The sequence below is a fragment of the Sciurus carolinensis genome, chromosome 7 (genome assembly GCF_902686445.1).
Source record: "Sciurus carolinensis chromosome 7, mSciCar1.2, whole genome shotgun sequence".
NCBI classification, from domain to species: domain Eukaryota; kingdom Metazoa; phylum Chordata; class Mammalia; order Rodentia; family Sciuridae; genus Sciurus; species Sciurus carolinensis.
In genome coordinates, this window is record NC_062219.1 from 101839452 (window position 1) to 101866009 (window position 26558).

Sequence of the window (26558 nt, forward strand, 5' to 3'; positions counted from 1 at the left end):
GTTGGGTACTGTTATAATCTGTTTTAAAGATGACTAAATGGAGGCATGCAGAAGCCAAGTGACATGCCCAATATCATCATCTGGAAGGCACGGGGTCAAGAATGAATTTGGATTAAGTGACTAGAAGCATTATGGTCTTACCCACTGGGCTATCTCACTTTTAATGATTATAGAGGAAGTAAATGAATGACTTTCTTCATGACACTGGAGGAAAGAAAGGAAGATAGATATACTGGTTTATACCAGAATGAAAATGAAAGCACCTGAGACCATTGTGTGAGGTGTAACATCTGGCAACTAAGAAAGGAGGGAAGAGCATGGATGAGGACTTAGTACATGAGGACTTCCTGGAATTTAGAAGAATACATTGTAGACTCAACACAAGGATCCCACCTGTGGGATATCTTCTGTAGCTCCTGCTGATGAGGGACCCGAAAGACTGACAGGTCAAAATCAGTGTGATCCTCCAGAGGAAAGGGTGGAAGATCTGAGTTTGGAGATGAGCCCAGTGGGTAAAGTTGTAAGGGAATAATGGTAGGGTGCTGGAGAAAAGTTAATTTGGGTGGTAGATTACATTTTACAATTCCAGACAAGAAGCAATTTCAAGTAAAAAGAATTCTTGATGAATTAGTATGGTATTGGCTCAATGTCAACAACATGAGATTGGTAAACCTACATATTCAACTGGATGATTCATGTATTTTAATAAGTGCAGTAGATATACAACACTAAGCAATTGAGTCTTCCACTAGAAAATATTGTCTTACTACAGATGATGATTACCATGATGGTGATTTTATTAATAATATTATTTGGGTTATGAATGTTTCCTTATTCCCTATCAATTAATCTCAGGCTCTGAAAGACAAAAGCTATTATGTGAACTGAAAGTGGTTGTCCAAACTCACATGGTTTGGCTTTTACTTTTTTTTTTTTTTTTTTTTCCTTCTTTTTTTCTTTATTTTATGTTTGTTTCTTTGTTTTAGGCAGAATCTCACTATTTTGCCCAGGCTGGTTTCCAACTCAAGGGCTCAAGAGATCCTTCCACTTCAGCCTCCCAAGCAGTCAGGGTTTATAGGTATTAGCCACCATGGCTGGATTCACATGACTTTTATGTATTGCTCTTCACAATCTGAACAAGCAAAGACTAAAATACAAATGAAATACTGAGTCTTTCTTTGTTAAACAGTTCCATAAAACACCATTAAAAATCAAAAGAATAGGCTAGTTCCTATAATTTATGTCTACAAAATACAATCATAACCCTATCATAGATGACAATGTCTATGTTTCTAATGAAACAGGTTACATTATTATAAGAATTATTAACTTCAATACCTAAATGGATTTCATGGATATTGACAAGGAATAAATCACAGAGAATTTCAAATAATATCAAATAATTTTTAAGTTTCATTCTTCCTCCTCTGATAAACTTTTTTTTTTTCAAGATCAAGGGTAAAAACAACCAAAAGTCATAAAAATGTCATCTTGAACTTTGTTGGCAGACAATGTATGTTTTAGACCTCGTTTAATCAGGACTGATCACTCAGCTTTCACAGATGGCATAAAATATAAATAGCTCGCTCCTCCTTATATGATAGTGTTCACTTTTTAGATGGTTGTGTTTAGACTGAGTTTATGAACATTATGAACATTATTGCTAAAAAACAAATCTCAGGGCCCAAGGAGTATTGTTCACCTGTTTTCCTGGAAGATGGCCTTGATTGATTTTCAACTATAGTGATGTATTTCATTAGTTATAAAGAATTTGGAAGATAAATGCTTAACAAGATTTTGAATTATATAAGAAAATTTATTTGAAGGTCCAGTTTAATCCATAAATTATTTTTTAGGAAATTTTCAGGATATGAGAATCTGTACTAACTACATTGCCCTTACAATATAGCACTCAAGACAAAAAGCTAGATTATACATAAGCCTCCTATAGTATTGACCTGACTTCTAATAGAACACATAATACAAATGTATATATATGCATATGTGTGTATATATATGTATATTTTTTTTCCAGGTACTGAATACTTCATACTTTTTACATATCTCATCACTCTGCACTAATGAGACAGCTAGGCACATTTAAAAATGCAATGTTAATATTATTTTGCAGATACCTGCTGAAATTCTAAGTATTTCTTTGCCAATTGACTGCAATTATAAGTGCCTCCTCATCAAGTTACTGTAATTTAAAGAAGTTTTTTAAGACCATTGAACTAAAACTACAACATAAATTAGTAATGGCATATTGTAAAGTTTCAGAACATTTCTTGGCATCTCCACATTGGTGTTAGAAAATGAAAAATGAGAAACACAAATCAGGAAATGACTTTAAAAAGAAAAGTTTTTGTTTTTTTTTTATTATTTCTCAAGTTCAATTATTATCTGCTTATAAACAATGTTCTTTAATACAAATATTTGGTATTCTTAGCACACTTAAATGTTAAATCTTTAAATATTCTTAATCTATAAGCTTCTTCCTTTATTTAAGTTTTAATAGTTAGGCATAGTGAAGGTTCACAGTACAGCATAATCCCCGTTTGGGCAGAGAGTTCTCACCTTATTATAGGCGTTGTGACTAAGGAGAGTATGAGAATTCTCCTGTTCGTCACTCAGTGAGAAGGAGGACAAATGACTGAAGGGTCCTGGGGTAAGACAGTCAGCATGTGGGAGGGTCTGAGGCTGCAGCAGGGACTTAGCAGGAGGATAGAGTTTAGTCTGATATAAAGGATGGAGCGAAACAGGCTTGTGAGGCACTGTCACATCCTGGGAAGAAGAAAGGCATAAGGAGTATGTTAGTGGACGAAAGTCAAGCACACTTTTAGGTCTACTCTAGATGCACTAGTATGAAGAAAACTCACAATACTCCTGCTTTGGAGTGTACCATTTGTCTCTCTCAATAATTCCCTTCTAGTCCTCATCTCCAGCTTCTTCACAGAGCAAAATAAGGGCCTGCACAGTGTCTCCTGAAGGTTGCAAAATTGCTATTTATGGAAGTATTGAAAGCAAAATGTGTAAGGAAGGAAAGAGCCTATCCAAAGAGGCTGGCTGGGGTTATTTGAAGAAATAATAGCAGTGGAAACTAATTCAAGGATGCTTCTGACTTACTCTGGGAGAAATTGGAGAAGAAAGGATAGAGCATTGCAGAGGATATTAACAACTGAGCAGGGGGATCTCCATCCTACTGGATGGATTAGTTCTAGGATTAGTTCACAGAAAAATGAGTTATCAAGTTGAATTTAGCAGAGTAAAAGGATGGGGGAAAGGTGAATCTGGGAGGAAGGAAGGAGAACTTCTATTCTAGACAGTGTCCTCTTGGGGAGAACCTAGCAGTACAGCAAATAGATGAGTTCAACTGCAGAGATAGGTAGTAGCCCTTACCTCAGGTGGGTCTTTAACATGGAAAGGGGTTGAACCCAAAACACTTGTAGAAAGTAAGAGCTATTAAATGAGACTATGAATGATGTGACTGAGCAAGGAAATCACAAGAATGAGAAGTCTTTAGTCTATAAAGAAAAGTTGCAAAAAGTCACTATATATATGTGCATATACATGTATATACTTTTCTGGTGTAACCTGAATTCATTTTTTCAAAAATGTATGCTTGGTGTGTTGCTATACAAGAAGATGTCCTATTTTTAAAAATATTTTCAAATAATGGGTTAAATTTACTTTTAAAACTATTTGGAAATTTTTAAGTACATTAAAAATATTAAACTTGCAGAATGATCTGTTTCAACCTTCTGTACCTTGAAAGGGTGACTGTGTTTTATTTCTATTAGTTTTTCATTTGTTCTTCAAGTATTTCTTTATCAAAGACACAAATATATATTCTAATTTCACATATCACAACAAGCATACACTTACTATAAAAAAGATAGCATCCTTTATACAATATTCTGTATTGCATAGGTTTTTTTTCATTTAGCAATTTTGGAATATTTATTAGTATGCAAAATCCATTATTTCCTACCAATATACATTATTTTGAGTTATCCCACTAATTTTTATTGTCATTCAGTTGATTCCCTTAGAAATTCCAGGTATATCTCTTAAAATCAAATCACCTAACACTGATAAGCTTATCTCCTCTGTCACTTAATACATTTTTCATTTCTTTCTTTTGTCTATTTTCATTAACTAATACTTCTCATTCTTCTTATATTGAAATATATTCTGTTTTGTCTTATTTTTCAAATATTTTAGTTTTATTAAGAACTCATTACACATCTTAATCAGTGTGAAAAGTGATTAACATGAAAACTGAATAGCAAGCACAAAATTAGCTGTACAAGAAAAGGGTGAATTGCTCTTGGTAGTTGAAAATGCTTAGGAGAAATTGTGACCTGAACTGTCTCTGGTTTATTGTTAGGTTTTGTTTTTCTGGGTGGACACAAAAACTCATTCTCAGGATGTCAAGGGACAAGCTTGCAGTGACTAATGGGAAACAAGGGTACACCACATGGGCGGCTCCAGTAGGGTCTAGTTCTGTGCAGCCAGGAGGAAAATGTCTTCCTAGGGTGTGCAGCTCTGTCTTTTATACTTGTGAGTTCTCTGTGCTAGTATCCAACTCATGGGAGGAAGTCGAACTTGAACACTTAATAGGATCACGTGGTGTCCCCAGCTTACCCAGGCAGCCGGGCAGACGGAGAGAGCAGAATTTTATCAGTACCAGGACTCGCCAAGGAGAAGGAAGAGCCTGGGCCAACCTCAGGTGACTACTGCCGGATGAACAATGCAGGATAAAGGAGAAAAGATTCTTGATATCTATGTCACGTAAGCCCCCTCTTCTCCTCTGTGCTAGCCATCTCCTGGACTTTGCATCAGGTTGTTATCTTGCCATTCTCTTTAGCACTACCCTGGGTATTTTCTCTGCTTTGCTCTTGTGTTCAACCTCCTGTTTCTAATATCCTAAGCTTCTTTTTCTTGGTTTCCTCCATATTTACTCATTAAGCTATAAATTTTCTTCCAAGGACTATTTTATCTATAACATATATTCTAAAATATAATAATTATAAGGACAATGATCATATTACCTTTTTCCCTCAGATAAAAATCTTATTTTTTTCAAGTTGGATCTCTTTTTCGTTATTTTAAGAAGTTGGTTTTAATATTATACAAAGTAAGAAATAAACATTATAGAAAATTAGAAGATATAAATAAGCTAAAACAGCATTATTAAAAAGTATTTTTAGTCCTATGAACCCAAAGACAATATTCCAAATAGCTTTCTTCAGGGTAGTGAAGGAACAACATACTTCCTGATTTCAAAATGTATTACAAACCTATGGTAAGGTCAAAATGGTAAGGTACTGGCATAAAAATAGACATGTAAACAAATGGAACAGTGCAAAAATAAATCCATTCTTTATGACCAGTAAACTGATTTTTGACACCATACAAGGGAGAAATAATAGACTTCTTAATAAATGGTGTTGGGAAACCTGGATATCCACATCAGAAGGATAGAACTGGACCCTATGTCACACCATATGCAAGAAATCAACTCAAGATGGATAAAAGACTTAAACATAAAGCCTGAAACTGTAAAACTTCTAGGGAATAAAACAGAAAAAGCAAAAATTATTTTACCATTGGCTTGGGGAATAGTTTTTTGCATATGACACCTAAAACATAGGCAACAAAAACTAAAATTTTATGTATGAAAAAAATAATAAAAGCAATCTATGGAATAGGAGAAAGTATCCGTATACTATATACCCAATAAGGGCTAATATCCAAAGTATATATAAAACTTAAGTCAATATAAGAATAATAATACCCCCCTACAAACATACTCTGATTTAAAAATAAGCAAGGGATTTGTGTAGGCAGTTTTGCATTCCTGTGGCCAAAATACCTGACAAGAACAAAACAGAGGAGGAAAAGTTTATTTTGGCCCATGGTTTCAGAGATTTAGCTCACAGTGGACTGACTGCAGTGTTCTGAGCCCAAGGTGAGACAGAACAAATGTTCCTGTATTAACACAAGAGCTTTTGGCACCAAATATCCAAACCATAATGGAACCTAAGTTGACATTTCTCAAAAGAAGATATGGTTAATGAGTAGGTGCAAAGGTGAATGGGGACATGAAAAAAAGTTCAGCATTACTGATTGTCAGGGAAATGCAAGCAAAACCACAATGCAATATCACCTCACATCCATTAGAATGAATATTATCAAAAACATCAAAGATTACAAGTATTGGAAAGGAGGTGGAGAAATGAGAACCCTTGTATACTGTTGGTAGGAATATAAATTAGTGTAACCATTATGGAAAATGAAATAAGTTCCTCATAAAATTAGAACTAAAACAATGTTCCAGCAATCCCACCACTGGGTACATATGCAAAGGAAGTGAAATCAGTATGTCGAAGAGTCACTTGCACTACCATATTATTGCAACACTATTCACAACAGCCAAGAAATGGAAACGACTTAAGTGTCCATCAATCACTGAATGGGTAAAGAAAATGTGGTACATGTACACAATGGAAACTATTCAGCCTTAAAAAAGAATAAAATCTTTTCATTTGTGACAACATCAATTGGGTCAGAGATCATTGTGTTAAATGAAATAATCCAAGTACAGAAAGACAGTGCTGCATAATCTCACTCCTACAATATTAACATATTGATCTTGTAGAAGTTGAGAAAAGAACCATGGTTATCAGAAGCTGGGGAGAGTAAGGAGGAAGAAGGAATGGTGAAAGATTGATCAATGACTACTAGATATAGTTAATTAGGGGCAAAAAGTTCTGGTGTGCTATTGCACAGCAGGATGACTATAGATAACAATGATATACTGTACTTTTCAAAAAGCTAGAAGAAAGGATTGTGAAAATTTTCATAAAAAAAAGAAATCATAAACATTTGAGGAAATAAATATGCTTACCTGATTTTAACATTTTACAATCTATACATGTACAAAACATCACATAGTGCAATAAAATGTTCAATTATTACATTTTTTATCAGTTAGAAACAAATTAACAAAATAAAAAATGTCGATAAAAACACATAAGGTAAAAATATTGATGAGTTTATGAAGGAAAGGAAACCTTTGTATCCTGTTTCTGGGAATGTAATTGCAACACTTGCTACAGAAAGCAGTAAAGAAATTCCCTGAAAAATTGAAAATATTACTACCATATGATCCAGCAATCCCCCTTTTTGATATAATTAAATCAGTATCTTGCAATACTTGCACTCCCATGTTCTCTACATAATTATTCACAAACAACAAGATATGGAAACAAGTTAAATGTCCAGTGATGGATCAACATATAAAAAAAAGTAGTAAAACTACAATGGAAAATCATGCTGCCTTACCAAAGAAAGGAAATACTGCCATTTGTACCAACATGGAAGAAACTGGAAGGAAAAAATTCAAACATGGAAAGCCAGATAATGTGTGATCTCACTTATATGTGGGTTTTAGAATAGTAAAATTAAAATAAAACAGTCAAATTTGTAGAAGTAGAGACTAGAAAAGTAGTTGCCACTGCCCCAAGAATTGGGGGGATGGGCGATGTTGGTCAAAGTTTATATAGTTTTGGTTACTCAAGATAAATAAGTTCTGGATATCCAATGAATAGAAATATTGCCATAATTAACAAAAATGTCCTGTATACTATGAATTGATAGTGTGGATTCTAAATGCTGGTATCACAAAATAATAATCATCATTATAATATTAGGTATGTGAGGTAATGAATATGTTAGTTTGATTGTGATCATTTTATAATACATACATAGCAAAACATCAAGTTGTACACCTTAAATATACACAACTTAATTATATCTCAATAAAGTTGGGAGGAAAGGAGAAGAAAAGAGAATTTTTGTCTTGAATTTCCTCCTTTTTCAATGAAAAGCAAAAATTTCCATATACAGATGAGAGGGACAATTTTGTTTTTCTGGTTTGTTATTAATTTATAAATTTTGTGATGAGATAAATTTGTGTATACCATAAATTTGTATCTACTTTGACAATTAGAGGAGTTTCCCTTTTTGTTCAAATATGTAATCAATTTTTATGAGGATCCAACAGATATTAAAAGAGTAGTTTTTAGTTTCGTGCTTTTCTTTGGTTGTGGGATACAGAGTTCAAATATATATCTAATAGATTTACTGTAGATAATCCATCTTTACCTGTTTTTTTCTGTCTGATCTATTATAAACTGAAAAATGAATTAATAAAGTATTTCACCAGTAACATATTTTCATTTATTTTAATACTGTCTCTTTCATTTACTGTATGAATCTTAATATTATATTCTGATCTCTAGATACTCTAGTGATTGTATTTTTCTTATAAATTATATCCTTTAACATTTCAATAGAGTCTCACTTCCTTTACGTAAAGGATTTTTACCCATTATGAAGGTTATAACTTCTCTCTTTTTCACTGTGGTATCTGAAATATTTCATCATTTCAACTATGCTCAGCACATTGTTTTTAAAGTCTATAGACTATGAGATTGTTTGTTATCCAATCAGTGAAACTTTATCCCTTTATTTTTTTCTCTCTCTTACCTCATTTATCTCCATAGTAAATATATCTTTCCTGCATAAGAAATTTTTGCAACTGGTTCACATGGAGAAGGGCCCATTGCCTGGGATTATCTTTGTGCCCCAGTGTTTGAGGTATGGGTTGGTTTAGCCTTCTCTTCTTCCCAATAATGAAGCTGTGCCACATGGTACACTACACAGTAATGTTTCTGTGTCCAGGCTGCCATGGGAAGAAAACACCTGACAAATAGGATTTTCTGTAATTCAATGTACAGACAACTTCAACTCCTCTGCTTCTCAGAAGAAAATCAGGACAGGGGATTTCTGTTGCCAACACGTGAACCCATGAGAAGACCAGGGATTTGAGGTTTGCATGTTAAGGTGCATCCTGATCCTCAGAGAAGACTGCTGAATCTGCAGTTATTATATTCTGACTCCATTTCCTCCTAACCACATAGTTTCTCACTCTTTTCACTGCTTTTAGCAGTCTTCATATGTTTCCTATGGTTTGGAGTTTTTCTTGTTACTTAATTGTGGTTTAACAGGAATTTATGTTTTTGTTTCTTCTTTTGCCTTCAAATGATTTCAGAATGATAAATGGTAATTAATTGCCAATTTTGAAGTACCAAATTCAAACCAAGAACCTCATTAGTAAAAACAAATATTCATAGTGCATCTTGAATTTAGCCTCTTTATAAAGTGCTTTGCCATAAGATTACTGGAGAATGATCCAAAAGATTTTCCTGGTCCTTCTCCGTCTCATTATTGTAGAGACCATTTTGAGTGTGTGTGTGTGTGTGTGTGTGTGTGTGTGCGCGCACATCTTCTTGGTCATCATAGTTTACCTATGGATATCAATGTACCTGCAACCTCATATCACAACCTGGTTTTTAATTCCTTTGCTATTGTACCTCCACTGTTTCCAATAAAACAGTGCTTTTGTTAAAGAAGTTACTTACTTTAGAGAATAAATTTCTCTTTTTCCCTTAAAGCTTAAAAATGTCAACTTTTGTAAACTTTATATTTAAGGCAGGAATGCTATAAACTGAGAACATTTTAAAATCTAATACATTGATTTAACCATATAATAAAACCCCCCAATACCATAATTCCTCAGTACTGATTGTTTCAAATTTTCAGAGGTGTTTTCTATACATTTTCTAGTAGCATTTCATACCAAAAGAATACATTTTTGTTCATCATTCTGTTGTCCTTATATATATGTTATATTTACTATGACAGGGAGAACACATGTATCCCCAATTAAATTAGATTTTTACTACTATTCTCAATTAAGATTCCTGAAAAGAGAATTTTATCATTTACCTCAGCAATACTTTCCACATCATAATGTTGAGTACTCTGTCTTTAAACAACACTAAGAATTGTACAGTATCTTCATGTCCATGAAAGCCTTGCATTGTAAATGGCTTACTAATTATAATATCACCCTAATATGAATTAACTAAAGTTCAAGCACAATTATAAACTTAGGACTAGAAATAGTCACAATGAAGATAGATATAAAAGCAGTTTTAATAATTTCCAAGAAACTGGCCTACTTCATGCTAAATTCAAGTAGATTTTCAGTGTTGAAAATTTACATTTATGACTGATTAACTTATCTACATAGGCATTGTATCATATCTGCTATTTCTTGGTTGTGTTTACATCAGTAGTGGTCTATTCAATCTAGATTGTTTTTCAGGAGTTTTGTTCTCCTTTATACAGTTGTTTGCCTATGTAATTTTGGTTAAAAATAGTTAAAATGAAGAACAACTTATCTAGCTAACTGGACAGTAAAATTGCATTGCAATAAGGCACAACAGGCTTAAGGAACAGCTCTCCAAGGGCTCCCCATTCATTGCAGCAAAATGGAGGGTTCTGACACTCCAAGGAAATCTTAGTATGAATACACATAAGTTTCAATTTTTCCGGTCTCAGAGCTGCAAAGAACACCTATAAAAACCCATATCAATGGACAAAGTTTAAATTCTTTTGTTATTGCTTTAGGTGAGGGGTTGGCAAAGTTTTTCTGTAAAGAACGAACTAATAAATATTATACGCTTTGAAAAATGCATCTGTCACAATTACTAATCCTCCTTTGATAGTGTAAAAGCAGCCTTAAACAATACAGAAATCAATGGGTATGTTTGTGTTCCAATAAATATTTATAAAAACACTGGGAGACAAGATTTTACCCACAGGTCATAGTTTGTGACCCTCGTTTTAATATTTCTTTAAAAATACATTAATAAAATGTCTATCATGTTAGATCCGTGCCCCACCCACATTCTAATAAATTATCTTGAGCTTAGCACATATATTTTGGGAATTACTTTTTTGAGTAAGGGTACTGGGGATTTAACCTAGTGGCACTCTACTGCTGAGCTGTACTTCCAAGCTTTTTTAATTTTTATTTTGAGAGAGGGTCTCATTAAGTTGCCAAGACTGGCCTTGAATTTGCAGTCTTCCTGCCTCAGTCTTATGAGTCTCTGGGATTGCAGGCATGTGCCACCTTTGCCTGACTAGGAATTGCTATTCTACATGATTTCTGAAAAGGCTTATCATTCTACACTGCTTTCACATTTAATATATGAATATTTAATTTTTTTACTTTTTGAGGGATGGATAGGGATCATAAAGTAGTCTTATACATGTTTCTATCAGATAGAAAATTGAGCTATGTCTGATAAATAGTTATAAACCACTTTTCATTCTCTTGAGAATTATCTTCTTCAACATAAAAATATTTACAACAACATTTTCCAAAATTTTAAGCTTTACTTAAGAATTTGATTTTCAAAAAGGAATTATTTTAGTTGACTATATATAATACCTATCCTGTAAAACTTCAAGAAGACAAGAACTTATGAAGCAAATAATATCTTTGCTCATTAGAGAAAAATTAGCAGAAAAATATGCAGTGAATAAATTAATTTAGCTCTGCTTAATTGACAGAGACATCAGAAAATTAATGTTACAGCCATATCTGATACATTTGCCACTCTAGAAAAAGGCCCCTTTCTACTTCACTGTAAAGTCAAACTGTTGAACTTCAAATGCTCCTTCCAAAAGCAACACTGAAGGGCATTTTAAGGCACTTTGGATTCTTCTCATTAACGCCTGCATATTTGAGATTCTTTTGTTCCATCCTAGCATTTTTAAGTCACCTCTTTTCCTGGTGTGTAAAGGATGAAAATCCTCTTTCTCATTGCTCAGCTGTCCCCTCTTCCCACCATCTATGTTTATGCGTATGACTGAGGACATGGCACCTTTACAGACTCAGAGCACTACTCCGTGAAACTACCGGAGACTTTAACTCCATCCTAACATTCATCTTCCCCCCTTTTTGGTAAAGCAACGCTTATTCTATTTTAGCACTTACTGTCAACTTTCTTTTGCTGCCTGGGACTGAAAACAATTTAAAATCAGAGTCATAGCAATTCAGCTGCAGTTTTAACTTAAAGCAACACCCTGTCCATGAAATGAAGAATAGTTATAAAAGTATTCATAACAAATGACTCCTTTATTCAAAGATAAATCAATATTTTACAGATGCCACCAGAAGAAAAAACAAATTACTAAGAAATAATAGATTCTAATTATCTACATGACACTAAGATCAATGCAATAAGTTAGTTGTCTTCATTTTGAACATATGACAAATTCTTGTTTATAAATCCTGATTTTGAGGAATCCATATGTATTTTTAAAACAGACATATTTAAAGCATCACTTATCTATTTTGAATTCTGATTTGAACTAAAAAAATATTAAGCTTGTGAAGTAGGAAAAAGTTAACATATGCTTAGCTATTTTGAACTCTCTATAAAAAAAGTTTAAATAAATACAACATAATTTTCAAGATAGACTTTGGATAATGTAGTGCGTAGAGTACATGGTTGTCTGACAGCAAGTTTCACAGAGCAGATGGCATGGATCATGTGAAAATATTTGAAAGAGGAACTCGAGAAAAGAAAGAGAAAGTATGTCACAATCACATGAGCAATAGAGATTTAAAGTGCTAAGTGCTGAGTTTTACATTTTTCTATACATAAAGTTTAATTCCTGTCTTACATTACCCACAAGGATATATTTAGGGGAAAAAAGCAATTTAAACTGAATAAGTCAGAATGTAACATGGAAAAGGAGCTTCTGCAATTTTCCATAGAAGGGAAAGAAATGGAGGAGAATATTGGTGACCCTTTAGCTGGGAATCAACTCCTTTCTTCCAAAATTATGGTGATTTTAAAGAAAATAACAGTAAACATTTTAAATTGTTTTCCTTTCAAAGTGTCCAATGCCCTTTCACAGTGGCTATTTCTGTAATCATCATAGCCCTATTCACAACAGCCAAGACAGCCTAAGTGCCCATCAATGGATGAAGGCATAAAGAAAATATGGTATGTAGGCAATGGAATATTATTCAGCCTTAAAAAAATACTGTCATTCTCAACAACAGGGGTGAACCCAGAGGACATTAGTTGAAGTGAAACAAACTAGTCACAGAAGGAGAAATACTGCATGATCTCAGTTACACATGGAATCTAAAAAAACCACACTCATAGGAACAGAGAGCAGGATGGTGTGCGGGGACTAGTATTTGGGGGAAGATGGTCATCAAAGGACACAATCTTTCAGTTAAAAGATCTATCAAAATGTATAAATGCCTTCTGTCATGTACAACTAACTAGAACAAAAAAGAATTCTTTTAAAGATACTAGATTCCTAGATATGTAATATGCAGCTTGGTAACTCAAGTTAACAACACTGTAATATGTACTTGAAACTTGAGAAGAGAGTAGATCTCACTCTCACACTTCCCTCTCCACACACATACACACAGAGTAACCGTGTTTAGTGATAGATGTGTTGATTAATTTTGTTGTGGTGATCATTATTCAAAGCATTCTTATATAAAATCATCACATTGCACACACATGTATAATTTTATTTGTCAACTGTATTTCAATAAAGCTGACAAAACAGGAAAATTATCAAAACAAGTTACATTACTCTTAAAAAATCATAAATGTATATTAGAATGGCTATTAGAACTGGTGAGTAGTAACCCAAGTTTTGTAAGATGAAACTGAAGTTCAGTGAGGAGACAGATTTTTCCCAAATCACATGAGTCCATATTCTTTCCACTGAATTCTATCATCATGTTTCTCACTTTTTTCAGGAAGCAGAAAAGTAAAAGGTTGCAGTAAGTACCACCCAAGATAAGTTTCCATAATGGACCAGAGAAACAAAGACCAAGCAAGTGTACCACCTCTCTTTCCAGTAGGAGGCCACAGAGAATACAGTCTGAAAGTGAAGTGGATTGCTTTGATTGAGGAAGTATAGAAGGTGCAAAGGGTTAAGTAAGGACTGAAGGAAGGAGACACAGATCAAGGTTCACAATTTTCAGAACTCAGTAGACTCCCAGCTCCATTGGAGCAGAGATGTTGTCTGCTTCATTGCTTGGGGAATCACTTGGGCCTATTTCAGGGGCTGGCACAAATGTCCAAAGGTTGAATATTAAGGGTAGAGGGGTATAGAGTGAGAGTGGAGACAGGTTAGCAGCACCGTCCATCATGAGCCATGGTGGCACGACAGAAAATACATACCAGGGAAGAGTAATGCCCAATTCTTTCTTCCCCTCAGTCCAGTGCTCAGTGTTACTTCCACCACCAAGGCAGCTAAGGATTAATTTCATATCAAGGTCCCAGGATAGGTTAGAACAGAATTGCAAAGAGGAATATAACTTTTTTATTTTGGGGGGATTTTGAGTTTTAAAGTAGATTTAGCTAACCTACATCAGAGTAATACTTTGAGAAGGAAAACTTGTGGCTTTCAAAAATGTAGGACCTTGAACATCAAAATTCTGAAAGAGTACATAGTTGGTTAGAATGAGACTGTGTGAAGTACGTGGATGAGGACAGGAGACAGGGGAGAGGAGGGTGGAAGAGGCAGAGGAAAAAGAAAGAGATCAGAAGCCCCAGTTTGTAACTGAGAAAGGTCTCCATACCCCAGTAGCACAACTGGACTGGGTCCCAGGTGGAGCTCCTGACAGTTAAAATAATCCCTGATAAATTTGGGTAATCAGAGGTAGGGAGGATCTATAAACTGTATCCCCAAGTCAAATTAGAAGAAATGGTAGGATTCGTAAGCAACCCTGTACCTAGTCTCCTATGGAAATCATAGACTAGAAAATCTGTTTCATGTGTCTAAGAAAAATACCTTTAAAAAAAAAAAAAAGAGGGACAGTGCTCTGACAAATATTGAGAGTAAAACATTTTAAAAACGAACTGGATTTTTTAAATGTAAAAGATTTTTTGAGCATTAGAACTCTTCCATATCACAGAAATGGTAGACAAATTCTAAGTGGATAAGTAGGATAAGTTGCTTAACAATTTGTTACTTGACCAGTTCCTGCAGATCACTGACTTAGAGCAAGGAGATAGGACGTTCTTTGTAAAAGCACATGGAAAGATTAACTTGTGTTCTTCTCAACTCCTGTGTCATTCAGCACTTCAGGAACTGCCTGGTCTTAGCTAAGACAACCAGGAATAAACTGTAGTTTTATTATTGTGATAAATATTTTGAAGCTGAGACACTCTAAACAGAAATTTCACAAACTCCTACCTTATTGATTCTAAAAGCATCTACATATCTTTGAATTTACTATTTTAAAATTCTAAACCTATTATGCACAAACTATTTTTCAGCAATACAATATATTTCATGTTACAACATTTATGTATTTAGGCATATTAAATGCAGAATTTATATTGTCTTTGTTAATGGAGTATTACACTTTTTAAATGATTTTGCAGTTTTTAATATACTAGAGTTTTGGTCTTTCGAATCTATTAGTATCTTAACAAGGAAATTAAATGAAATGGTTGATGTTCTGCAGCAAAATTTTAGTTTATATACAGAGCTTGTCACATAGTCCCACATCACTTTCCAGAGAGAGGTTTTAAAAAGCAAAAAGTCCAAAGTTTATTGCAAGGATTATCCCAGAGTTTTTTGTGATTATGAAATAAGTGAATCAAAGTACAGTGTCTTCTGTACAAAAAGAATGCAGAGACAGTAAGTCTAAAACAGGAAAGATTCACAAAGCATCTTTGCTTTCTTGTGAAAAGTCTCTTCATTTAAATTTTGGGTTGCCTACTTAGCCTGTCTATTCAAGATATTTGCACCAGAAATATTTGGAAAGTTTGCCAACATAAAAAGAAAAAGAAGTACCTTGAGTAGCAAATACCAGAACTCTTAAAAAGACTGCTACAGATATACATGCTTATGTATATATTTATCAGTCCTTTACATGCACATGCACACAAACACACACACATACACACACACAAATTTGGAAAGAAATTATATCTTCCCCTAGCATTTTTATTGGAAGGCAAAGAAAAACAAAATTATAGCTATTCAAGGGGAAATCATGACAATAAATGATACTGATGATTTCTCAATACAAATAGGGAGTGAATAGGAATTGATATTTAAAGAAAGAAAAAGTCAAAATAGGAAAAGATTTCCTACCTAAATGGTTAATTCAAATAAGGGGCTGAAGCTGTGTAAACACACACACACACACACACACACACATGCATACATACACGCCATAAACCATGTGTGGATGGGTTTTGTCATTATTGACTTAACAATAGATGAAGATTTTTCATCTCTATAAAGCTATGACCTAAGTACTACTTACTTCCCACCTTATTTGAATCATCAAAAGATGAAAAATATCCAGGAGAGCTCTAATAATATTTAAAAACATGATTAAAGACATCAACAGAATTTCAGCAAAGGAGGGCACCTTTACTTTAGTACCACCTCATGCAACACCCTCATTTTGCAGATGAAGACAATATGGTCCTGTATCAGGAATGACTTCATCCAAAAACGTGCATTTTAAGAGTTATACAGATTGTCTGAATTTTTAATTTTTTTAAGTTGATCATCCCAAAACCCAGTAACTGAGGAAATATAAAAGGAGATAAAAATGTCTACAAAGGGAAGTGAAGCCACAATTTTACAAATATATTCAGAATCAATGAAAATTTTGTCCCTTATCAAATAGGGCTATCATTATAAAAAGAGGCCACATGGAACAATATTTGGAATGTGGGCAATTCCATATAAGGAGATTTACCTCTTTTGTATAAATCAAATAGGGAAAAGTTCTTAGGAAGCAAAAGGAAGGCACCCAATCAGCAAACTGAAAATTCCCCAGCAAGGATAAAGTACTGTGCTTTCTTAGTCATAGTAGTGGAGCCAAGATATGTTCTTGTCCAGGATTCAATACCAATACCATTGCCATTTCCAGTCTGACAATTCTTGGTTGTGAGCACCCATCATGTGCACTGTGGGATATTTAGCAGCATCTCTAACTTCTATATACTAGACACCAGTAGCACTGTTCCTTCTATTTTGTGACATCCAGTAATGTCCAAGGCAAAATCATCCTCAATTGAGAACCAATAGTCTAGCCCAATCCCTTCATTTCACCAGTGAAGTTTAGGTTTTAGAAAAAGCAACGAAACCTCACAGACATGATCAGAAGACATTTCAGAGTTCTTGCAGCAAAATTGAGCTTCCCTATTTTCCCTGTGGTTGTATTACACATCAAAATGAAGAAGGTTTTTAGGGTTTGTCTGGACATAGTTTCTGAAGTGGGAAGATAAAAATAGCCTGACTTCAGCAGCCACAATGGACCAGTCTTAAACGATGTGCCTTTCATGGAGACCTAAGCCTCCAATGATGAAGCACACTTCTGCTTTCCTGAACAAACCCAATGTAATAAATGTCATATGCATTTGCTTTTATTTGAGCAGATAAAATATGCTAAGTCTATTTACCTAGACTTTACTAGATAAAGGTAACTGACAATCTACTTCTTGATAATTTATTAATTTTCTTATCAAATAGAGTTTTCTATTTGCAAGGAAAAATAAGGTAAAAATGATAATAAAGATCTCAAGATCCATAAGACAAGTTGATATCTGGATGCCTGAGGTAAAACAGATTAAATTCCACTTAGGATTCCCATATTTGGAGATTAGATTACTATTTTTGAAAACTCTAAAAGTCAACCAGTTTCTCCCATCTCTAAAGAATCACCAACTTTGAACTTAGAAACTTAATCCAAACCTCAGTTTCCATGCAGTTTTGAAACAGAGAAAAATACATTTCTTTCTTTTTTAATGCTGTTTCCTTTTATATATATATATGTTTACTTCAAATTACCTGCTTCCCTAACTTGATTTCTACTCTCCATAGGCTAGACTTCTCAAGCTGCCTTTCATAATTTTTAACAGTATTCAAAAAGTTTATTTATCAGCTTTAAAAGTTCCCCACTTCTATGCATTCTTTTTATGGTTCTTCTTATTCAGAATTGCTATCTTCCCTGCCTAAAGTATCTGCTTTATGTATCTTATATCACAAAAAGGAGGAGAAAATCCCTACCTCTCTTCATATAGCTAACTCATCCTCATACTCACATGTCTTGTCATGACCTTTACTTTCCATTAGTCTATCTAATCTCATAGACATTTTAAAATATGTAACAATCTCTCTAATGTTTAGAGATTATAAAATATGTTCCAAACACATAAAGTTTAGAGCTCATATTCAAAAATACCTCCAAATTTTATTATGTCCTCCTTTTTGAATTGTCATGATTCTTTTTCTCATGTGTCAAAGAAAATGTGCAGTAGAGAAAAGAAAATCACAGACTTTTTGCTGATTGTGTTACCTAAGCATACTTGTTAACAATTAAGGAAATTGTGAAACTGAGACTGTGTAGAGGGAAGAAGAGGGTTGTTACACACAGTGAAAGGGAAGCATTAGTTTCACCAAAAACATCTTATATACTGATAGACAAAGCCACTCCAGAGGCACGCGGTCATTGCCCACCTGAACTTGACTTGAAGTTCAACAGGAAGTTTTGAAACAGAGACTCCTATGAAGCAAAATATAGAATGCATCTTTTTTCTTACCAATAAATAAAATTCTTTTTCTAATCTTTCAATAATATTTATTTTGGATATTACTGTAAATTATTTTTACAGAGTTGTCCTCTCTTGAAATTCTGTTTAATATTTTTAGTATAAAGACTGATGCAACCTTTATTAATTCTATTTTAACCAGGCCTTATTTCAAAACTAGAGTTTACTCTACATGAGAGGTCCTAAATATGGCAAGGTCAAATGAAGATGTGCAGGTGCATCTGGAGTTTGTGAAGCCCAGAAGGACACACCTGGCATGAAACTTTCAAATTGTCATTATTTCCATGTGGATTGACAAGCTGTTAGGTGATATGTTGCTACATGTCCACCAACTATCTGTTAAGCAACTAATGCTTTGGATATCATTATGATAAAAATTGCAAATAGGTCTTTGTGTGTTTGCTTTTTTTAAAAGCAAGTAAAATCTTCTGAGACTTTTACCCCTACATAAGTCAGGTGAAGATGGGAAGGAAAAAAGATCTCCCTTATTGTGGACAACTGCAATGGAAGAGTGCAATACTTTAGTTATGACCTTCCAATTTTGATGTGTATTCAAGTTCAAGGGAAAGTTAACATCAAAAGAGATAGAAAAGATGAAATTTTAAGTATAAAGAAGTAAGCTTATCTAGTTATATCCTGTAAGAAAAAGTAAATATTGCTTCAAGAGGAAAATTTTTAAAAAATATACAAATAAACAAATTATTTTATTGTGTTATTGATAAATTATCTATTATATATTATATAACTTGTTCAGGATAAATTGTCTACTACCTCACACATATAAGGAAAAGGAAGGAGAGAGAGGGAAAGAAGGAAGGAAAAAAGTAGGAAAACTCACAAGGACTACCTTCCTTGGATAAACAAAATAGCATAGTAAAACTTAGAGAAATCAAATCTCTAGTCTTAAACTTTCGAAAGAAATTTAATTTCTCCCTTTCTTTCTTTCTTTCTTTTTTTTTTCTTTTTCTTTTTTTTTTTTTTTTTTTTTTTGGTACCAGGGATTGAACACAGGGGCACCTACCACTTAGCCACATCCTGAGCCCCATTTTGTATTTTATTTAAAGACAGGGTCTCACTGAGTAGCTTAGGGGCTTGCTAAATATTTAAGGCCGGCTTGGAACTCACTATCCTCCTGCCTCAGTCTCCCAAGGTGCTGGGATTACGGGCATGCACCACCTCACTGGGTCCTAGTTTCTCTCTTCTTAAAACAATCCAGCAAGTTAATTAATTATTTCTAAACCACAAAGCTCATTTAAACCTTTTATGTGAAAATATTTCTTAGTAAAAGTTTATCAATGATAAAAGATAAGTTATGATCAAAGAGGATGAACCATCTTGATTGAAAAACAAACATTGAAAAAGAGGTAGTTTGTGACAAAGTCGGTGTCATTCAGAGTAAACAATATTAAAACATAAGTAACATTAGGATGGGAAGTTGAAGGTCACAGCTATAACTTGATGAATCATTAGATGAAAAGCGTTCACATAAAAATCAAGACTGAGTGTAAAACAGAATTAGGTAGAGAAGAGAGGTAAGTTGAATGTCTAAGAAAAATCAGAAGAAAAGAACAAATGGAAAAACTACAAGGAATAAAATTCCTTCTAATTATCCTTTTATGTTCTCTGAGAGTGATGTGGAGAAAATTCTCTAAATGGTCATTTAATACAAAAATATGTCTACTACCTCACTGAAACTGATTAGAAAATGAATAGGAAGAGACATACGTGCTAGGAAATATTTTTCTTATTAAAAAAAAAGGAGGAAAATATTTCTGGGAAAAATCAGATTCTCCATTTAATTCTACCCCAAACCTTCCTTATGTAGTTCTCTGAGTTTTAAGAAAGTAATTGCATCACTAATATGGGGTGAGTTGCTAATTTATAGAGAGAGACCATTTTACATAATTCTTTATATAACTGAAATTAGCCATTGCTTTTCATATTGAATTGAAAATCTTCAGTGAAGAAATCACCTTTATCTACTTAGATACATTAAATTATCCGAAAGCAATCAATATATTTTACACACTCACAAATGGAAAACTAAAAATCATTTGACTCTCAAGAATCTTCATTCCCATCAGTGAATTGATTTTCTGAAACTATATCTCTGATGCCTATTTGTCCAGCTGATTTTATTAACTGTTTTCAAACTCTGCCTTTAATAATCAATAGAAACATGCTTCAAAGCACATCATCATCATTTAAATCTCATCTGTTTAGGGTGGGTGTAAAGATGTTTTGTAGTAACTCAGAAGGACCATAAATTGATGCAATAATGAACTTGAAGATAATTTCAGAAAAGCATAAGCTTCATTCATGAGAGTACCTTTTTAAAAATCCATCTAATATAGAAGGAAGTTTCCTGGCTTATGCCATTTTGATGTAAAAGTTGTTAAATAATAAGTCTCAATTACTTGGTTATGCATTTGGTTTCAAACTTTGCTTTTAGTACTGAGAGGCTGTTTCCAGGCAAATTTTCAGTTCATAATCAGTTCAAAAGGCTGCCCAGCTGTACCTTTCTGAGCTACAATAAATACATCTCTGTCTGGTCTCATCATCTTTAGCATCTGACATTTTGTAGCAGAGAGTTTTGAAATCATATTTTATGGCAGTGAATCTGCTAGGGAAAATTTATTGACTTAACAATCCCATCCAACATCTCCTGTCATGTGGAACTGTCCCCAGTACAAGGCAGATTAGTGAATGTGAGCTGCTTCAATTTGGCCCAAATGTCTGGCAAAAGAATTTTCTATTACATGGGTGGGTGAGATCAACCAAGTTTGGAACCATTCAATTTATTCTGTGGCAGCAGAACACAGTAGTGACTACAGCCGAATTTGAGTACACTTCCTTCTATTGAAGTTCTAATGAAGTAGCTATGCTGAGATGATAACTTGTTATTACTCAATTTATTTTTTAAGTAGACCCAAGTATCTACATTTTAGTATCTCCTTCAATCATAGATTCTGGGCACAATGAGATGGTAGCTGGAGCTCAATATAAAGAAGCCAGTTGATAGTTAATATGCAATTTCCTATTGCCCCAGGATCAATCATACATTTCTCTCTCATACAAGGTCAATAAATAAGATCAGGGGACTCTTCTAATTAAGTCTTAAGTAGTATGCTAGACTTATTTCAAATTTTACAATCTGTAGTCTCATGTTACTTTCAATATTTCCCACTCAAGTAGGAATTCAAACAAAAATATATTGGTTCAAAGAAAATATAAATAAGACTTCATCTGTGTCCTCTTCATATTTTCAAAAGAGGTGACATTTTCAACAAATTATCTGAAAATAATAGCTTTATGATGCAACATAAACAGAGCATTAAACTTGTTATAGAATCAGGAAAAGCAATGAAAAGAAATGGCAATTCTTTCTAGGGACAAGAATTTCATGCTCTTGAAAATGGAACTCATCATTTCAGAAGATAGTAAATGGGAATAAATTATAGTTAGAGTAACCTGATATTCTTCAGGAAGATTGAAATAAAATACAAAAATTTAAATTATACAAAGGAATAAAATCATTATTTTATGATATTGGATCATATTTTGAGGAATGTAAGCTACATGGATAATAAATGAAACTGAATTGCTGGCAATTTGTTTTTCATATAAGTGCTAGATTGCTTTTATAAGTTTTTATAAGGATCTCATACTAAATTTTCACATTAAGCTTCCAAAATATCACAGAATAGAAGTTAATTGCCCTAATTGTCATTTTAATGATATTAATGCCTTCTAAAATATTCAGACTTATCAAAATCATAGTAGTCTCACAAAGTACATAAATGGAAAATACTCTTATATTTCCTTTCCTTTCTTTTTTTTTCTTTTCTTTTCTTTCTTTTTATTTATTTATTTGTTTATTTGTTTATTTATTTATTTATTTATTGAGATGGGTTGATCTCAAACTCCTGCACTCAAGTGATCCTCCCACTGCAGCCTACCAGGTTGCTGAGGCTACAGGCACCCACCACTGCATCCAGCATTATCTCCATTGCAAAAATAAAACATATGGTGAATCATGAAAAAATATTTATAATGAACTTCTCCAAGACTACATAGAATTTCAGGTCCAATCAGGGTGAATCATAGATTTAACATAATCCAAATTTTAGAATTTAAATGATCCTTAAAAGTACCTGATCCGAGCACTTCTTTTAAACATTAAGACACTGAAGCTTAGAAAAATGAAACAATTTGCCCAGGGTGATAGAGCTGATAATGTAGCAGGTAATATCTTCCTTAGATTTCACAAATCTGGCAGTAATTTATGTTTTTTAAGAACACCGTTAGTCATTATCTTTAAAATTAGAGTTTATATTCTTTTATAAATCTATTTTGTTACAAATTTAAAATGTGACATTCTTGCATGTCATGATTGTATCTAGAAACTTTTCTGAGTGTCTTACATTGTTTATCCATTTAATAATGCTTATGATATAATAGGTGGAGCCTATGCCTTTTTTCTTGCTTTTAATAAGACAATGATGTAAAGTCTCCTTGATATCATTTATGAAGTTTTATATTGCACATATGTGCATTATTATATTTTCCATAATATCTTATAAAGCCCCCAGGGACAACTTTTCATTATTCCTTCTCCAACATCTAGCATATATAATGGTAATATAATATAAAATTTTTGTACACAAACAAAATGACATAAAAGCATTAAAATGACTGGAGTCCCCATCCCGTAACTAATTCCACACAGTATAGGGCACTGCATCATTTCTACCATGCAACAATAGAACATTTGTCTACTCTAATATATCAAATGTAAAATACTGCATTTCTCTCTTCAGAAGGAAGTAGTATGTTAGAAATAAGAATACACCACCTGTATGACCCACCCAACCAGTGATTTGATGTTTTCACAGATATTAATGTTTTGGTCTCACAAACAATACCAGCACTATGTAGAAATTTTCACAGGAAAAAAAAATGGAGATGCTTCAAAATATCCTGGAATTACAAAAGAATTCCTATTTATTTTTCAAAAATGATCTTTTTTATTACCAAGAATACTCTAATTAAATGCACATTTCTTGCACATAGTATGATATAGAGGCATTTATGCTTTATGTAATCATTTATCAAAATATCAAATATTTTCTCAAGTGTATGCTCACCTGCTCAGAAAAAAGGTCACTGTTATCTTCCAGGTATTTACTGAAAGGGTTGGGTTCATAGACTTCCTCTTCTTTTTTCAGTAATATTTTGGATTTTACAGGTACTGGGCGTATTACTCCAGGCTTAGTCTTCATGAATGACAATTTTTTTAAAAAATAGAAAAATAAACACTGTTAAAGTTACAAATATATATATATATATATTTTTAATTTTAAAAATGACTTTACAAATATGGAAAGCAAAAGGTTTTAACTAATGTAACTTTAGTTGGAAGTTAATCATGATTATTAACTAACTATAATTAATTAGTTGCTTGATTATGATAGCATTCAAATCGTAGAGATCTATTCTCAGACTGGGGTTGTAGCTCAGCACTACAGTACTTCTACAGTACTTGTCCAGTGTGTAGGAGGTCCTGAGTATGATCCCCAGCACTAAATACACACACACACACACACACACACACACACACACACACACCACGTACACACACCCAATGAGTCTCTCATGACATTCAAAATGCAAATTTTCTTCATTTATCAAGCCAAACATGTTATTCTTTCCTTGGCAGTACATTTGTTCAACCAACATTTCATTTGATAAATATTTATTGAGATCCTTCTCTTCCAGGTTTCATTCCAGGCATGACAGGATACATGACCTTGGAAGATCCACAAATTCTATAACAATTTTCTTTTTCCAGAAACTATTTCCCATGTGTCCCAATGCACAGAGCAAGGTCTTCAGAAACCATGTATGAAAACATGGGGTGACTAGCAAATAGATTCTACCTCCCCAAAATGTGATACGGGAATTAAAACCCCCCGTATCACTGCGAGATAGAAATTATAATGTCAGTGTGGGAACTGTGAAAAGTCTCACTTCAGCTTAAAATGTGGATCTACTGAAATCAAGATTAGAGCAAAGCACAAGGAGAAGCAGCTCAGAGAGGCCCTTGAGGCCTCCCAGAACTGAATCCCCAAACATTCCCAGGATGCAGCTGGATTTCCTATACTGAGTTTCCCTACAACTTTCCTTTTTTGTACACTAGAATCCTCATTGTTTATAGGTAAAGTGTTTTTCTATAACTTACTTGTAAATCAGAAGAGCTTCAGCTTCTGTCAATCACTCAAGATTCATAACCTGTTCCCAATGTTGATTTGACAAAAAAATAAGAGAGCTCTGGTTTGGGGCAATTTCAAAATGATGTTTCACAAACTCTAAAACCTTGTTATACTGTAAAATGTCACAAAATGATAAGTTTCCAAAAGCATCCCAAACAAGAATTCAATAAAAAGTTGAGACACTTTTTTGGGAAATAGTAAATTAGCTCTTCTCAGTCAATTCTGATGTTCACAAGTTAAGCCTTAAGGGGCTATATCTATCTCTCTACTCTTTAAATCACCTGATACATTGTCATTCTTGAATAAATGTTGCTCAGCAATACCTTTTCCAATTGGTAGTTTCCCAGTTGTCTTCATATATATGTCAATGGGGGAAATAAAGATTGAGAAAAGTGTCTTTCTTCCTAGACTGAGGAATATCTGCTACTTTAAAAACTTTGATTTCTCTTAAGGGGTAAAAATGAGCAAGTAACATGCAATGATTCATGAACTCACACAGTTGAGTATATGTATGAGAGCAATATTCCTCCAATAAATGCAGCACAAAAACAAAGCCCAGGCCATAACTGATTTAAATAAGTATCTGTAAGAAGAAGATGCCTGCTATCTGAGCCATGATCCTAAGCCGTACAGACTTCCTGCCTCCCTTTTTCATTTGACTTTCTAATTAATTTCTCCTTCCTTCCACTCCTACTCCTGCAACTTCTCCTTCTCTTCTATCCCTTTGTGAAATCAATACTGAAAATCAATACAATTCTTGTACCCAGGGCCTGCAAGGAGCTAAAACCAACATAAAACACTAGGAGTTCAGGTAAGTATCAGTGTGCAGAGGGCAGAAATCTGGCCAGCAGCAGCCCTTGACATGGTCAAAGGATCTTCCTGTCAGAGGAACATCATGACTGCCTGGTCCCTATCTTGCTAGCAGACAGATATTTTGATTTATATTGGCTGGGAGCCTTTCTCTCAGATCATCTCACTTGTGGTCAACACCCTCTGGGATGAGATCAGAAAAGAGACTATTGGGATTGATTAGATATCAAGTATATTCCATATCAGAACCTGTTATAGATATTTTATATTTGTTTCTCTGTCAGCTTTCATGCTTCTTAGTTCCTATGAGTTTCCCAGATTTGATGGTTGTCTAACTACTAGGCAAATACCTATTTCCACTACCAGATTTTCCACATACTCTTTTCTTGGAATCTATGCCCCACATTTGATCTACCTGAAGTCTATGAGTCTTCCTCATCCTACGTTGGTCTTCATATAGTTCCCCTGATTATTAAGTTCTATTATTTTCTCTTTTCTTAGTCTTGTCTTGCTTCTGCACCTTAACTCATTGGTGCAGTAGTCAGTAGCTTACAGTCATGGAAGCCAACTCAAGATAAAAGAAGACCAGACATAGATTACCTTTGATATTGTTTATGCTTCCCTTCTCACGACCTTTAACCATGAAAACCAAACTCAACTCTCTCTCTCTCTCTTACTGTAGGTCAAATTAGAAATCAAAACATGCATACTCCAGGAAGCATAGTACACAGCAAATCATGCTCACAGAAGCCTCTGTACCTTGCTCTTGTTCCACATGCTTCAAAACCAGCTTAAAACCCCCTGAGGACCCATTTCAGCCAGTAATATACCATCATTCTTCCATGAACCCAGATTCTCCAACCTATCTACACGGGATCAAGAACTATACTCAATATTTTAGATGGATTATCTCATCAATCCTTATAAA

General features: G+C 33.8%; 1 protein-coding gene across 14 annotated transcripts in view; it reads right to left on the reverse strand.

Annotated features, from left to right (window-relative positions):
• Mlip (muscular LMNA interacting protein) overlaps window positions 1–26558 on the reverse strand; it is a 230014-nt gene that overhangs the window by 26893 nt on the left and 176563 nt on the right. For 11 of the 14 annotated variants that reach the window (XM_047558885.1, XM_047558883.1, XM_047558879.1 and 8 more), the window contains 2 exons: window positions 23696–23824; window positions 2578–2784 (listed from right to left, as the gene is read on the reverse strand). In XM_047558885.1, coding sequence (XP_047414841.1) covers window positions 2578–2784; window positions 23696–23824 — 336 coding nt within the window. Of the gene's footprint in view, window positions 1–2577; window positions 2785–18456; window positions 18503–23695; window positions 23825–26558 lie in introns of those variants that run through there. The other 3 variants (XM_047558884.1, XM_047558881.1, XM_047558880.1) reach the window with 2 other exon arrangements.